The sequence below is a fragment of the Chiloscyllium punctatum genome, chromosome 12 (genome assembly GCF_047496795.1).
Source record: "Chiloscyllium punctatum isolate Juve2018m chromosome 12, sChiPun1.3, whole genome shotgun sequence".
Taxonomy (NCBI): domain Eukaryota; kingdom Metazoa; phylum Chordata; class Chondrichthyes; order Orectolobiformes; family Hemiscylliidae; genus Chiloscyllium; species Chiloscyllium punctatum.
In genome coordinates this window covers 70,033,638-70,048,530 of record NC_092750.1, presented here as the reverse complement: position 1 = coordinate 70,048,530, position 14,893 = coordinate 70,033,638, and the positions used below count along the sequence as shown (strand labels likewise).

Here is a 14,893-nt window from a genome sequence, read left to right as displayed (position 1 = left end):
GCGTCCCGGCTTCCACTGCACTCCGTGGCAATGAATTCCACAGGCCCACCACTCTCTGGCTGAAGAAATGTCTCCGCATTTCCGTTCTGAAATGACCCCCTCTAATTCTAAGGCTGTGTCCACGGGTCCTAGTCTCCTCGCCTAACAGAAACAATTTTCTAGCATCCACCTTTTCAAAGCCATGTATTATTTTGTACGTCTCTATTAGATCTCCCCTTAATCTTCTAAACTCCAACGAATACAATCCCAGTATCCTCAGCCGTTCCTCATATGCTAGACCTGTCATTCCAGGGATCATCCGTGTGAATCTCCGCTGGACACGTTCCAGTGCCAGTATGTCCTTCCTGAGGTGTGGGGACCAAAACTGGACACAGTACTCCAAATGGGGCCTAACCAGAGCTTTATAAAGTCTTAGTAGTACATCTCTGCTTTTATATTCCAACCCTCTTGAGATAAGAGACAACATTGCATTCGCTTTCTTAATCACAGACTCAACCTGCATGTTTACCTTTAGAGAATCCTCGACTAGCACTCCCAGATCCCTTTGTGCTTTGGCTTTATTAAGTTTCTCACCATTTAGAAAGTAGTCTATGCTTTTATTCTTTTTGCCAAAGTGCAAGACCTCGCACTTGCTCACGTTAAATTCCATCAGCCATTTCCTGGACCACTCTCCCAACCTGTCTAGATCCTTCTGTAGCCTCCCCACTTCCTCAGTACTACCTGCCTGTCCACCTAACTTCGTATCATCGGCAAACTTCGCTAGAATGCCCCCGGTTCCCTCATCCAAATCATTAATATATAATGCGAACAGCTGTGGCCCCAGCACCGAACCCTGCGGGACACCGCTCGTCACCGGCTGCCATTCTGAAAAAGAACCTTTTATCCCAACTCTCTGCCTTCTGTTAGATAGCCAATCCTCAATCCATCCCAGCAGCTCACCTCGAACACCATGGGCCCTCACCTTGCTCAGCAGCCTCCCGTGTGGCACCTTATCAAAGGCCTTTTGAAAGTCCAGATAGACCACATCCACTGGGTTTCCCTGATCTAATCTACTTGTTACCTCTTCAAAAAATTCCAACAGGTTTGTCAGGCATGACCTCCCTTTACTAAATCCATGTTGACTTGTTCTAATCAGACTCTGCTCTTCCAAGAATTTAGAAACCTCATCCTTAATGATGGATTCTAGAATTTTGCCAACAACCGAGGTTGTTGAGGGCTCCATGGGTTCCAACAGCATTTCCAAATGTTCCAAGGGCAGGGCGTGTTTTGCTCTCACACCATTTGCAGATTTGTGGCTTTCATATGGTCCACATGCTCATTCAGGATAATCGCACTTTATACGTCACAGGTCCTGACCTCATGTTGACCATGCCTCTTGCCTATGTGGAGTCTTTTCCATGATTCTTTCACTATACTTCATCCCCGATATTAAACTGTCTCTCTCACTTACTGGAGTCTTATGTCTGTCATTGGTGTATTTGATGGCATTTCACATGCACCTCTCCCACCAACACCACCACCCAGGTCCAGGAAGATCAGACTTAACCTGGTGCAGAATCTTCTGCCTATTAGCAACTTTGCTGGTGCTATCCCTGTTGTTGCATGTGAAGTGGTCTTTAATCAAATAAGAACCATGACAACTTGATAATCTTGTGAGGCTGTTTAAGCCAACCTTCAAAGTTTGGACTGCTCTTTCTGCCAGGCCATTGGACGGTATGGAGCTGATCTTGTATGTCAAATCCAATCTGACTTTAAGAGATAACCAAATTCCCTGCTGGTAAATGATGGCTTGTTATATGTCATCAACACTTCCAGGACTCTGTGTATTTGAAATGATGCACACAGTTTTTCTATCGTTGTCCCCGAGTTTAACAAATGAAGTCTGTGCACATCCAACCACTTTAAGTGGGTATCTACATTGACTAAGAACAATGAACCCATGAAAGAACCTGCATAGTCAATGTGCAACTGAGTCCAAGATTTACCCAGCTATTCCCAGAATGTGGGGGAGCTGCTAGCAGTAATTTTTGTCCTTGTTCACACTCTGAGTATTGCCCCACTAATGCGGCTATGTCTGTATCCAAGCACTAGACATAATTTATCATTAGTATCTTCTTTTTGGAGAACACTGGATGGCCGTGGTGAAGTTCAGCCAGTACAGAGCAACCTTGGCTATCCGAATGTCAATTATCCGAATTTCAAATTATCTGAACATATCTCAAGGATCCGTAAAAACATTATCCATTATCCAAACAATCAGATATCCGAACAAAATACTCCCTGCCCATCGCGTTCAGATAATCGAGATTGGTCTGTATTTGACAACAACCTTTTCTCAGAGAAATCACTCTTGCTTCCCATAACAATATGCTATCCTCTCCCATGAGGTGGTCTCTCCAGTTAGAAAAAGACTTTAAATTCTAGTTGTGACAGCCCTTTGGCTTCCCCCGTTACAGACTCTTCCACTGGGCATACTACCGGTGGTGTATTTGCTAATGAGCTGCAGTTCGATGCATTTGCTTTCGTTGTTCAGCCTCCCCGATGGTTTTCTAACTTATAATCATAATGACTTATTAGAACCTGCTGCTAAATGTGGCCCAAAGCTATGGGTGTCATGGCTTTGTCCTCTTTAGCAGGCCAAGTAGGGATTTGTGCTCCGTGATTATCACAGATCAGAGTTAACATTTTGGGTCCAATGACATTTCTTCAGAACTGGAGAAGACTAGAGAAGAGATCTGAAGAAGGTTCACTGAACCCAAGACGTTAACTCTGATTTCTGTCCATTGATGCTGCCAGACTTCTGAGTTTTCCAGCAATTTCTGTTTATGCTTCAAACTTGATTTGCCTGGTGCTGTCCATTCTGTGAATTGGACTAGTTTGATGATTCCTTCACTTGCCAACCTTCCGATTTCTGTCTGTAATTTTGCCTGTAAGACAACTGGTGCTAGGTGGTTCTTGCAGAATTGTTTCCTGGTCAACATGTAAGGTGGCCTTTGCTCCTGTGATAGTCCCTAAACCTCCCTTGAAGACCTCTGGGTATTTAATTAGGACTTCACTCAGGCAACCATTTATTAATCGAAAAATGTCAAGTGAATCTAGGTGAATCTTTCACAACCAGTTTCATTCCATCAGGATTGGGCTGGAGCCTTTTATTAAAATCACTGCTAACTGAACCAGCTGCTTTTCACAAGAGACCAGAAATGAAGTTGGATCCTTATTCTGTAATTGGTTGCCAGTGTAAGTCATCAAGGAGAAAGTGAGGACTGCAGATGCTGGAGATCAGTTCTAAAAATGTGTTGCTGAAAAGCGCAGCAGGTCAGGCAGCATCCAAGGAGCAGGAGAAGCATGTGCAAAGTTAAGGGCTGGAGTCCAGTGCAGATTTTATTAAAAAGTAGTTCTGCAATCATTAATATTGTCACCTTGGTGTCAACCTCCACCATCAATTAGCCAGACATTTATCTTGATTGATTCTGATTTTGATGTTTAGCAACCTAAACATTTTAACTATTCCACACCAGATGTAGGTGGACTTTCCTGGATATCTTCCTGGATCTGATCTATGAGCTATGTTACTCAGTTCAGATCTAATAGGACTCTTTTGCTGCGTAATGTCTACATACCAGCAATAACTACAACTTGCCAGCTAAGATCCTGTAAGAAATGCTTACCTCAACTCAAAGATGACCGATGCAAGCATGTTTCTTCAAAGTCATGCTTAACTCTTGTCACCATTGAAATAACTCTACAGAAGCCTTTATTGCCAAGTCACTCTTTATTTACACATGAATAATTCTTGATCATAGTGAGGCAGTATCTCTGACACACCCAGGGCTCCCTGATTGGATCAATCAGGAACTTATTTTCTATGAGGTTCAGCTGGCTGACCTTGTTACAATTACTACAACATGACCCCTGCCTCCAAATGGCTCTCTTGTAGTCTCCCAAAATGACCATCCTCATGGCACCCCAGTTCCCTATGCCAATCAGAAAATAAAGGCTCATCATTCCCCAATGGGTGGTTCTTGGTTGTCAGACAAAAAGCCTTTTATTTTTCCCTGACTTGATATTAACCAAGTGAAATATTCAAGACAATGAAAATATAATATTTTTAAGACTCAATTATTTTTCTCTCAGATTGTCCACTGCAATGTCCTGGAAAATAAATAATTCTTGGAGCTTCCATGCCAAAATCTTGATTTTGATACATCAATTTACAGAAGAACAAAGTGGAATTAATGAGAATTATTGTGATGGATAGTAGTAAGCAGCAACTTCACACAATGTACTCATGAAAAGAGGCGGGTATATCATCCAAGTCAGCTCCCTTTTTTCTTGCTAGACAAAGCAAGAATGCCGAAAAGGCTACAGATACTGCCTACTGCCTTGAGAGAGAGAGAGAGAGAGAGAGCAATAGAGCAGCATAGAAGGTCTGGAGAAAAGATAGGCTGGAGAGATTCCCTTGAATTATTCAAGAGATTTAATACACAGTCTCAGGAAAGATTTAACAATTTTGACCAGAATGTAAATGAAAGTTTTGTGTATATTCTATATGTGCTCATAACTCCTTGACAGAGACAGAGAGTGAGAGAGAAAGAATAAACACTATTATGTTTCCACGGGTACTGGTATACTCCAACTCGTCACTCAAACAGCGGTAGGCATGAGGATCCCTATCAAATCCCCAACTGGTATCATTCTGTATAAGTTCGAATCACTACATATCAATCATTACCACCCAGCAAGAGACACAGAGGACATTAGTGGTATCTTCAGTAAAGAAAGTTAAATTGTCAAATCTGATCTTTCTTTGTCTCCATGACTCCTCACTGAATGGTGTATTAAACCAATGAGTAATTGAAGAGAAGATCCAAGTCACTGACACTTCATTGTAGCACTAACTCTAAATAGCATTGAAAGTGTTTACCCCACTCTGAAGTAAAATTTCAATGTAAAATCTCAGTGAATGGATACCACTGATACTGAAGCTATTTCCCTGGATAAATCTCTTTTCTTTTCCAGTTTTTACAGGATATTTTAGATACGCTGTTTACAATTTTAGATGACAACACAGAGAAATATGGGCTGCTTGTATTTCAATCTTTGGTAAGTATCATTAACCTGGTAAGTTATATATCTAACCGTTTCCTGGCATTGTTAGACTATAAGGTGAAATAATCTCAGATATAGTTGCAGTTTAAATGCTCTTTGATGCATTAAAGTAAACCCTGTCTCTATGCCAGAGATCTGGATTCAAATCATGGCTGCCCAGGATGTGCCATAATATGTCTGCGTGGATTTCTGCTGGGTGTCCCGATTTCCTCCCAGAGTCCAAAGGTTTGCAGGTTAGGTGGATTGGCCATACTAAATTACCCATAGTGTTCAGGGATGTGTAGGTTAGGTGTGTTAGCCAAGGGAAATGCAGGGTTACAGGGTTAGGGTGGTGGGGTAGCTCTGGGTGGGATGATATTCGGAGTATTGGTTTGGCCAAATGGCCTGTTTCCACACTGTGGTGATTTTATTTAAAAATCTTACTTAAAGGTAACTCTAATAGCAGTTGGAAAGTAAGGTTTTTGGAAAGTGTGTCGTGTGGTTTAAAGAAAATCTAATTTCTTATCTGTCTTCTAGAACCAACATTTCTAGCACCGCATTTGTCAAATTGCAAAACAAAATTAACGTTATCATTTTGTTTTATTCCCTTGAATTGTCTCCTGTATTTCCTGAAGGTTTGGATCCTTACTGAGGTTTTAGACACCCATGAGTGAATATCTGCCCAAGTGGTCATTTCTCGCATCCAAACCTGGACAGTAAAAGGGTACATAGCCTTTTTCATTGTAGATCTACATTCCAGAAGACCTAGTAGATAAGAATTAACAGGAGGAATCCTGGCTCATTTTCCCTTTCTGTCTCCAGCAAGATGAGACCAGTTACAAATACCAGCCGATAACCCAACACTACTAGACATGAGACCTTTCTGATCTGTGTGACTCAGTACTATCATGAACACGAAAAGAGTGGCTTTTAAATTGCTATTTAATTAAATGGAAATCATGAATATAATGAAGCTGTACATTTGCACCATCCTGTAAGTAACCTATGTGACAATTTCCCAATCTGAATGACAGATTTGAACCAGTCATTTCCTCAGCAGCAATTGCACTTGAGAAAAAGAGACCACCTATTGGAGGCTAAAGGAGCAATCCCTAATTTTGTTCAGAAAATTATGTATTTAAGATATAAAGATGCCTCATGAGCAATGAGGAGCAAACTGAAATAATAGCTGACATGTTTTGGGGTTCCATTTCTCTAAAAACCGTTTAAAAGATAAAGGAATATATTTTGATAGAATCATAGTTCTTTTTTGATTATGTATTTGGCTTGTATGATAATAAAAATTGCAGGTTTTTCCTCTCTTTTTCTTTCCTCTTCCTTCTCCTCCCTCTCTATGATCAGACATATAAATTGAGTATAGACAGACATGCTGATTTCTGGTTAAATGTTAAGATGAGTGTTTTCATTTGTTCTTACAATAGTTGTGTTTTAGCACAAAGAGCAAACAATAAAAACCATGGTTATATAGCCTCTAAGCTAAATGCTCGCAATTCAAATACCAGGATCCCTTGTTGCTCAGACCTATTTGTGTCGGTTGGATAGCTTTAGTAAGCCCCAAGGTTCAAATTGCTCAGATATCCTGGCCTCTGCCACATGACATTTTTCTCCATATTGTTCCTAGCTTGAATATATCTTGTTCAAAGGAATTTATCTTCTCTTTCTCTCATGAGTGGGCTTGCAACCTCGTAAAGAAGCTGATTAAATCCTTAGAATGACTGACTTCAAACTGCTTGTTTGAGCAGTGCACTTTGTCTCATCTAATCCTTCTAGTAGATAACACAATACAACAGACTTCTCTCTCAATTCCTTTCTACCACCCTCACAGTCACCCCCAGTATAAGTGGATTAAAAATGTATTTACAAGAACTTTATTATTGCACTGCGTGCCACTGTGTCTATTATTACATTGCTCATCAGGCTCACCAAGATGAACAGAAATTTTCTTCAATTCAATATTGGGAATACCAAAGCTACTACCTTTGGGTTCCCACTGCATTTCCAAGGTACTCTCTTAATACCTCTATCTGGCTATTGTGTGAGGATGAATCATGTTGGAAGTAATAATACCTGCAACATTTTTGCACAAAAAGGGAGGTTATTGGGATAGAAATGTAATACAGTACTAATGTACCTCCTGCCTTATGGTAATGATATGACCTTTATCATGAGGCACTCACTACAGACATGCATCTTATAATCTGCTCACAAAAGACACAAAAAAAGATAGATTGTTGCCCTGTGAGCTAGTGACATCAAGTTTCATTCACCCATCTGAGTTCATTGACCTTCATTGACTCCTTTCTCAATACCTTAAATGTTAACATGTCACCTTTGCTACAATCCCTTCTGACATCCCTATTTCTGTAGACATGGGAAATGTAGGGTGACAGGGAAAGGGTAAGGGAATGGGTCTGGGTGGGATGCTGTTCAGAAGATAGGTGTAGACTATTAATCCAGAGACCTAGGTTCAAATCCGCCAGATGATGAAATTTGAATTCAGTAAATTAATTAAGAGTCAAATGATCGCAGTGAATCCTAAAATGCCCTCTGGTCAATAAATGCTGACTTAGCCAGTGATACCCTCACTCTGTGAATGAATAAAAAAAGAAATCTCTGTTCCAGTTGAATTTACCAAGGCTGGAAACTACAGATTTACCAATGCCCCCTCTCCTCGTTTAACTGGAATGGCCTTGCTGTAGAAGTCTGCTGAACATGCTGTCAAAACCTTTTCCTCTTCACACTACTACTATCTGAGTCTATTTTAGACAAATAAAAGCCTCCATTATAAATACTCTCTAATACTTGCACTTCTGTATAATTCTCCCTCAAGTTTGTTCCTCTACATCTTTCCAGTAGTTAGTGGCCCATAGATTATATCAAATAATAGAAATGCACCTATTTTATTCCTTAGCTTGAACCAAATAGATTCTGACTTTGAACTGGGGCATCTTCTGTCTCCAGCATTATAATGTATTCCTTAATCAATCTTAACGCTCCTCTTCCTTTCCTTCCTCTCCTATCTTTTCTGAACACTTTATATTGAGGAATGTTTCATACCTAGCTCTGCTCTTCTAAGAGCCAGGTATCTGTCATCAGATTTCTACATGGCAATCTGCATCTGCAAGTCAGCAGTATTATTTACAACAAGCATGCACATTTACCATAATTCAAGCTTCTTATTTTCCATCTTGCGCTCAACTTTTATTGTTTCCTACTCTAATACTATCTATATCTGCCAATATTCTTTACACCTTGGTATTCCTATTTAGTATTACCTCCGAGTTCCTATGTCTCTTCAAGTTAATTAAACCCTTCCCAACAACATTAATAATTCACCCCACGAGAAAATTGGCCTCAGTTCTGTTTAGATGTAACCCATACCACTTGTATAGGTCACATCTCTCCTGATCTTTATCACTCCACCTTGATAACTGTAATCTTCAGATGCCTAATTCCTAAAACATATCCTTCCTAAGCTTCTATTTCTTCTCCTTAAAGACACTGCATGAATCCAAAACTCATGACTTTCGTCAAACTACTATAAGATGTGGCCGTCCATTGATACTTTAGTCAGTTGCTGTCTTTCACAGTCATCGGAAGATGTTATTTGCTACCTTGCAGTGATGAGAACAACACTTTAAAAGCTTGTCATCACTGTACCTCTGAATTTTACTCTATATTCACCAGTTTTATCAGACTTGGTAGTGGGAATGAATAGATTTGATGAATTTATCAGACTGGATTATGAGAATGAGACATTGCATCAGAGTAAATATCAGATTTCCTGATTTCCCTCGCACCCACAACCTCTCCATTATCCCACACCCATCACCCTCTGATCCTTTTATATCTCTCTTTCTTTAAGTTCCTTTGCTCTATGTGTATTTCTGCAGCACACCCCTGTTGCCCCATCAGAAACAGTTTATGAGCGTAACAAGGGTAGGATAGAGTAATTTTTATCAATCAGCAGTATGCATGAGGTACAGAATAACAGTCTTACTATCTGAGGAGAAAAGGTCAGGTTTTAATGCCCTTCATTAAAAAAGATCCTTCCTTTAATTTATTCATTTTCTTCTTTTCTTCAGATTATCAGTTTTGTTTTTTGAACTATTTCATTAACTTGCATTGCCAACATCAACATGCCATCTAGTTTGTATTAAAGCTTTTTAACTTAACATTGTCTCTGTTTCCCAGGTATTCGTAATAAATTTGCTGCGGGATAGCAAGTATTTTCATTTCCGTCCGGTGATGGATACCTACATTCAGAAGCACTTCTCTGGTGCACTGGCATACAAGTGAGTCCAAATATCTGATGGTTCAGGACTCATAACTGTAAAAATTACTTGTGGAACCACACAGAGTTTTCCAATATCATAAAATCATTTCCCTAAAGCTGCATTCATAGTTACGACCTTCTATAAAATCCCATTCCATTGCAATCAATTTATTACATTGTCATTTTCAATTTAATAAGATAGGTGCTGTAAGGGACCTGAGCAGGATATTTCATTCATCTGGCAGATGTGCAGGTCTTTGATCTCCCTATGGTTGCACTAAGCTCTGTGACTCAGACTTATCATTGAGTTGTAGATAGTCTTTGATATTCCACTTACTTTGCCACCTTATCTCTGATAACAAAAGTGCTGTCAAAGGAAACTGTATGGAGGAAGCAAGGTGCCACCAGTTTCCTTAGATGCCCCAAGATCCTCTCCCCCGTGTCCGAGGTGAGGGAATATTCTAACTGCTGAATGCAAGATAGCAAACATAAACCCATTTTTCTACTGGAGTATCATTCTCAACTTTAAAAATCACACAACACCAGGTTATAGTCCAACTGGTTGAATTGGAAGCACACAAGCTTTCGGAGCGACGCTCCTTCATCAGGTGAAAAGCTCCGACAGCTAGTGTGCTTCCAATTAAACCTGTTGGACTATAACCTGGTGTTGTATGATTTTTAACTTTGTACACCCCAGTCCAACACCGGCATCTCCAAATCATTCTCAACTTTGTCCTTCTAAGTCTGGTTGCAGGTGGCCTAACCGCTAGCATCACAGAGCTGTATGGATCTGTCACCAAAACAGGAAGTATTCTGCATTTATAGAACATTGAACAATACAGCACAGTACAGACCCTTCTGTCCTCGATGTTGTGCCAACCTTTTATCCTACTCTAAGATCAAACTAATCTACATACCCTACACTTTACTATCATCCATGTGTCTATCCAAGAGTCGCTTAAATGTCCCTAATGTATCTTGCTCTATTATCACTGCTAGCAGTGCATTCCATACACCCACCACACTCTGTGTAAAGAATCTACCTCTGACATCTATCCAAACCTTTCTCCAATCACCGTAAAATAATGCCCCCTTGTGATAGCCATTTCCACCCTGGGAAAAAAGTCTCTGGCTATCCACTCTATCTATGCGTCTCATCATCTTGTACACCTCTATCAAGTCACCTCTCATCCTTCTTTGTTCCAATGAGAAAAGCTCCAGCTCCCTCAACCTTTCTTCAAACGACATGCCTTCCAGTCCAGGCAGCATCCTGGTAAATCTCCTCTGCATTTTCTCTAAAGCTTCCTATAATGAGGCATCCAGAACTGAACACAGTATTCCAAGTGTGGTCTAACCAGGGCTTTATAGAGCTGCAGCGTAACCTCGCGGCTCTGAAACTCAATCCCCCCGCTAATGAAAGCCAACACACCATACCCTTTTTACCAACCCTATCAACTTGGGTGGCAACTTTGAGGGACCGATGGGCATGCACCCCAAGATCAATCTGTTCTTCCACACTGCCAAGAATCCTGTCTTTAACCCTGTAATCAGCATTCAAATTTGACCTTCCGAAATGAATCCTTTCGCACTTTTCCAGGTTGAACACCATCTACCACTTCTCAGCCCAGTTCTGCGTCCTGAGCTCCTCTCCCTCCCTTCCATTTCTCCCAGCCACCTACAGGATTCATTCCTCCCGTGACTAACCAAGTCATACCCACTACCTGCCTTCACCTATCCCCACTTCACCACCCTGCGTGTGCCAACCCCTTACACCCACCACCAGTCCTGAAGAACGGTTACACCCGAAATGTCAACTTCTCCACTTCCTGATGCTGCCTGACTTGATGTGTTCTTCCAGCCACCTGCTTGGATTACAGCATCTGCAGTTTTTTTGTCTCCAGCTCTGCATCCTGTCAATATCCCATTGCAACTTACAATAGCCCTCCACACTATTCACAATTCCACCAACCTTTGTGTCATTGGCAAACTTACCAACCCACCCTTCCATTTCCTCATCCAAGTCATTTATAAAAACCACAAAGAGCAGAGATCCCAGAACCAATCACTGCAGAATGCCACTGGTCACCGAGCTCCAGGCTAAATACTTGCCATCTACTACCACTCTCTGTATTCTATGGGCCAGCCAAACAGCCAAATTTCCCTGTATCCCAACAACCAAATTTCCCTATATCCCATGCCTCCTTACTTTCTGAATGAGCACAACATGGGGAACCTTACCAAACTTCTAGCTAAAGTCCATATACACCAAATCCATTGCTCTACCTTCATCAATGTATTTTGTTACATCCTCAAAAGGTTTCAGTAAGACTGTGAGCTGCTCCTCGTGATCTGCTTCTCACAAAGCCATGCTGACTATCTCTAATCAAACTATGCTTTTCAAAATAATCATAAATCCTGTCTCTCAGGATCCTCTCCAGTAATTTGCCCACCACCAACATAAGATTGACTGGTCTGTAATTACCAGGGTTATCCCTATTCCCTTTCTGGAAGAAGGAAATAACATTTGCCACAGTCCAATCATCTGGTACTGCTCTAGTGGACAATAAGAATGCAAAGCTCAGCGCCAAAGGTGCAGCAATCTCTTCCTCACTTCCTTTACGTCCTTGGGTATATCCTGTCTGGCTCAGGTGATCTATCGATCCTCATGTTTTTCAAAATTTCCAGCACAAACTCCTTCTTAACATTAACCTGTTCAAGCGTGTCAGTCTGTTTCATGTTGTCCTCACAAATGACAAGGTCCCTCTCACTAGTGAATACTGAAGCAAAGTATTCATTATGGACCTCCCCTAATCCAGGCACATGTTCCCTCCATCCCTGATCAGCCCAACCCTCACTCTGGTCATCTCTTGTTCCTCACGTAAGTGTAGATCACCTCGGTGCCCCCTTTTGGCTCTCCTTAGTCCATTCTCCAGTTCCTTCCTGCCTACTTTGTAACCCTCTATTGCCCTGTCTGGTCCTTGCTTCCTCAACCTTAAATAAGCTTCCTCCTTCCTCTTGACTAGATGTTCCACATCTCTTGTCATCCAAGGTTTCTTCACCCTACCATCCATTCTTTGCCTCAGTGGGACAAACCTATCCAGCATTAGCAGGAAGTGCTCCCGAAACAACCTCTACATTTCTGTCATGCATTTCTCTGAGAATACCTACTCCCAATTTATGCTCCACAGTTCCTGCCTAATAGCATTGTAATTCTCCATCCCCTAATTAAATACTTTCCCATACTGTCTGCTCCTGTCCCTCTCCATGACTATAGTAAAGGTCACTGAAATATTCTCCCAACTAGAGATCTGACATCTGAACTGGTTTGTTGCCAAGCACCAAATCCAATATGGCCTCCCTTGTTGTCAGCTTATCTACATATTGAGTCAGAAATTCTTCCTGGACACACCTGACAAAGTCTGCTCCATCCAAACTATTTGCACTAATTAGGTTCCAATGAATATTAGGGAAGTTGAAGTCACCCAAGACACCATGACCCTTCCTGGACACAATGTGATAAAATCTGCTCCATCCTGTCAACACTAGGAAGTTGAAGTCACCCATGACAACAACCCTGTTACTTCTGCACCTTTCCACAATCTGCCTCCCAATCTGCTCCTCTCTGTCTCTGTTGCTAATTGAAGGGGGGGAGGGGGGGGGGTCTATAGAAAACTCCAAATAAAGTGACTGCCCCTTTTCTGACTTCCACTATTAATGGCTCAGTAGACCAACCCTCCTCAATGACCTCCCTTTCTGCAGCTGTGATACTTTTCTGATTAGCAGTGCTGCTCCTTGAACACTTTTACCTCATTCCCTATTACTTTTGAAACATCTAAACTCCGGAATATCCAACGACCGTTCCTGTCCCTGTGACATCCATGTCTCAGTAATATCATAACTCTAAGCGCTGATCCATGCTCTAAGTTCATTACCCATATTCCAAACACTTTTTGCATTAAAATAAGCACACTTCAACCCATCTCACTGACTGCAACTTTGCCCTATCAACTGTCTATCCTTCCTCACAGAGTCTCTGCATGCTGTATCTGCTTGTTCACCATCTATCCCAACCTCTGATCCGTAGCTCCGGTTCCCACCCCCCTGCCAAACTAGTTTAAACCCTCCCGGAGAGCTCTAGCAAACCTTCCGCACAGGATATTGGTACCCCTCCAATTCAGGTGCAACCCTGTACAGGTCCTTGTACAGGTCCCACCTTCCACAGAAGATATCCTAATGATCCACATATCTGAAGCCCTCCCTCCTGCACCTCCTCAGCTGCACTTGCTCTCTGTTCCTAGCCTCACTAGCCTGTGACACCAGTAGCAGTCCTGAGATTACTCTCTGCTCGTCCTGCTTTTTAGCTTCCAATCTAACTCCCTATGTTCACTTTTCCAATCCTCATCCCTTTTCCCAGCTATGTCACTGATGTGTACCATGACTTCTGGCTGTTCAACCTCCCCTGTAGAATCCGAAGAATCCCCTAAGAATCCTGTACATCTGATCTGAGACACCCCTGATCCTGACACCGGGGAGGCAACATACCATCCGGGAGTCCGACCACATAATTTCCTGTCTGTTCCTCCAACCGTTGAATCTCCTAGCACTATCACTCTCCTATTCTCACCACTTCCCTTCTGAGCCACAGAGCCAGGCTCAGTGCCAGAGACCTGGCCGCTGTAGGTTTCCCCTGGTAGGTCATATCATATTATCTTTGCAGCAGCAGCATGCCTGCTAGTCCTCCAGGTATGCAGATGTTGCTGTATCCAAAACCACTGGTTAGAGAGGGGCAGAATCAGCAGCAAATGAACTGAATTGGATTGCTGAACTATCTCCATAAAATATAAATGAGACATATTCATGGGAACTTAAACTATAGGGAACTAAGCTTTAAATCTAATTTTTTCAGTCCTATCAGAAGAATTATTGCAAACATTTTCAATATAAGTTTCGCTTTGTTTCACACTCGGAGCATGTAAAAGAGAAACTGTGCACGTGCTGTAGTTAGAGTCCAGAAGCCATTTGACAAGACCACATGAAAGATTACTAAGAAAAATAAGAGCTCGTGGTGTAAGGAATACAATATTAGTGTGGATGGAGAATTGGCTCTCAAACAAGAAATAGAGGGTAGGCATAAATAGGTCATTTTCAGGTTGATAAGGTATAATGGTGGAGTGACACAAGGATCAGTGTTGGACCCTTAACTATTTAGCGCTTTAGGGAACATCTCCGAGACACCCGCACCAATCAACCCCACTGCCCCGTGGCCCAACATTTCAACTCCCCCTCCCACTCTGCCAAGGACATGCAGGCCCTGGGCCTCCTCCACCGCCACTCCCTCACCACCTAACGTCTGGAGGAAGAGCGCCTCATTTTCCACCTCGGAATACTTCAACCTTAGGGCATCAATGTGGACTTCATCAGTTTCCTCATTTCCCCTCCCCCCACCCTACCCCCAGTTCCAACCTTCCAGCTCAGCACCATCCTCATGATCTGTCCTACCTGCCAATT

At 41.9% G+C, this 14,893-nt stretch overlaps 1 protein-coding gene across 5 annotated transcripts in view; it reads left to right on the top strand.

Moving 5' to 3' along the window:
* dock3 (dedicator of cytokinesis 3) overlaps nucleotides 1-14,893 on the top strand; it is an 889,649-nt gene that overhangs the window by 629,348 nt on the left and 245,408 nt on the right. For all 5 annotated transcript variants that reach the window (XM_072582733.1, XM_072582732.1, XM_072582735.1 and 2 more), the window contains 2 exons: nucleotides 5,020-5,103; nucleotides 9,304-9,404. In XM_072582733.1, the coding sequence (XP_072438834.1) occupies nucleotides 5,020-5,103; nucleotides 9,304-9,404 (185 nt within the window). The remainder of the gene's footprint in view (nucleotides 1-5,019; nucleotides 5,104-9,303; nucleotides 9,405-14,893) is intronic.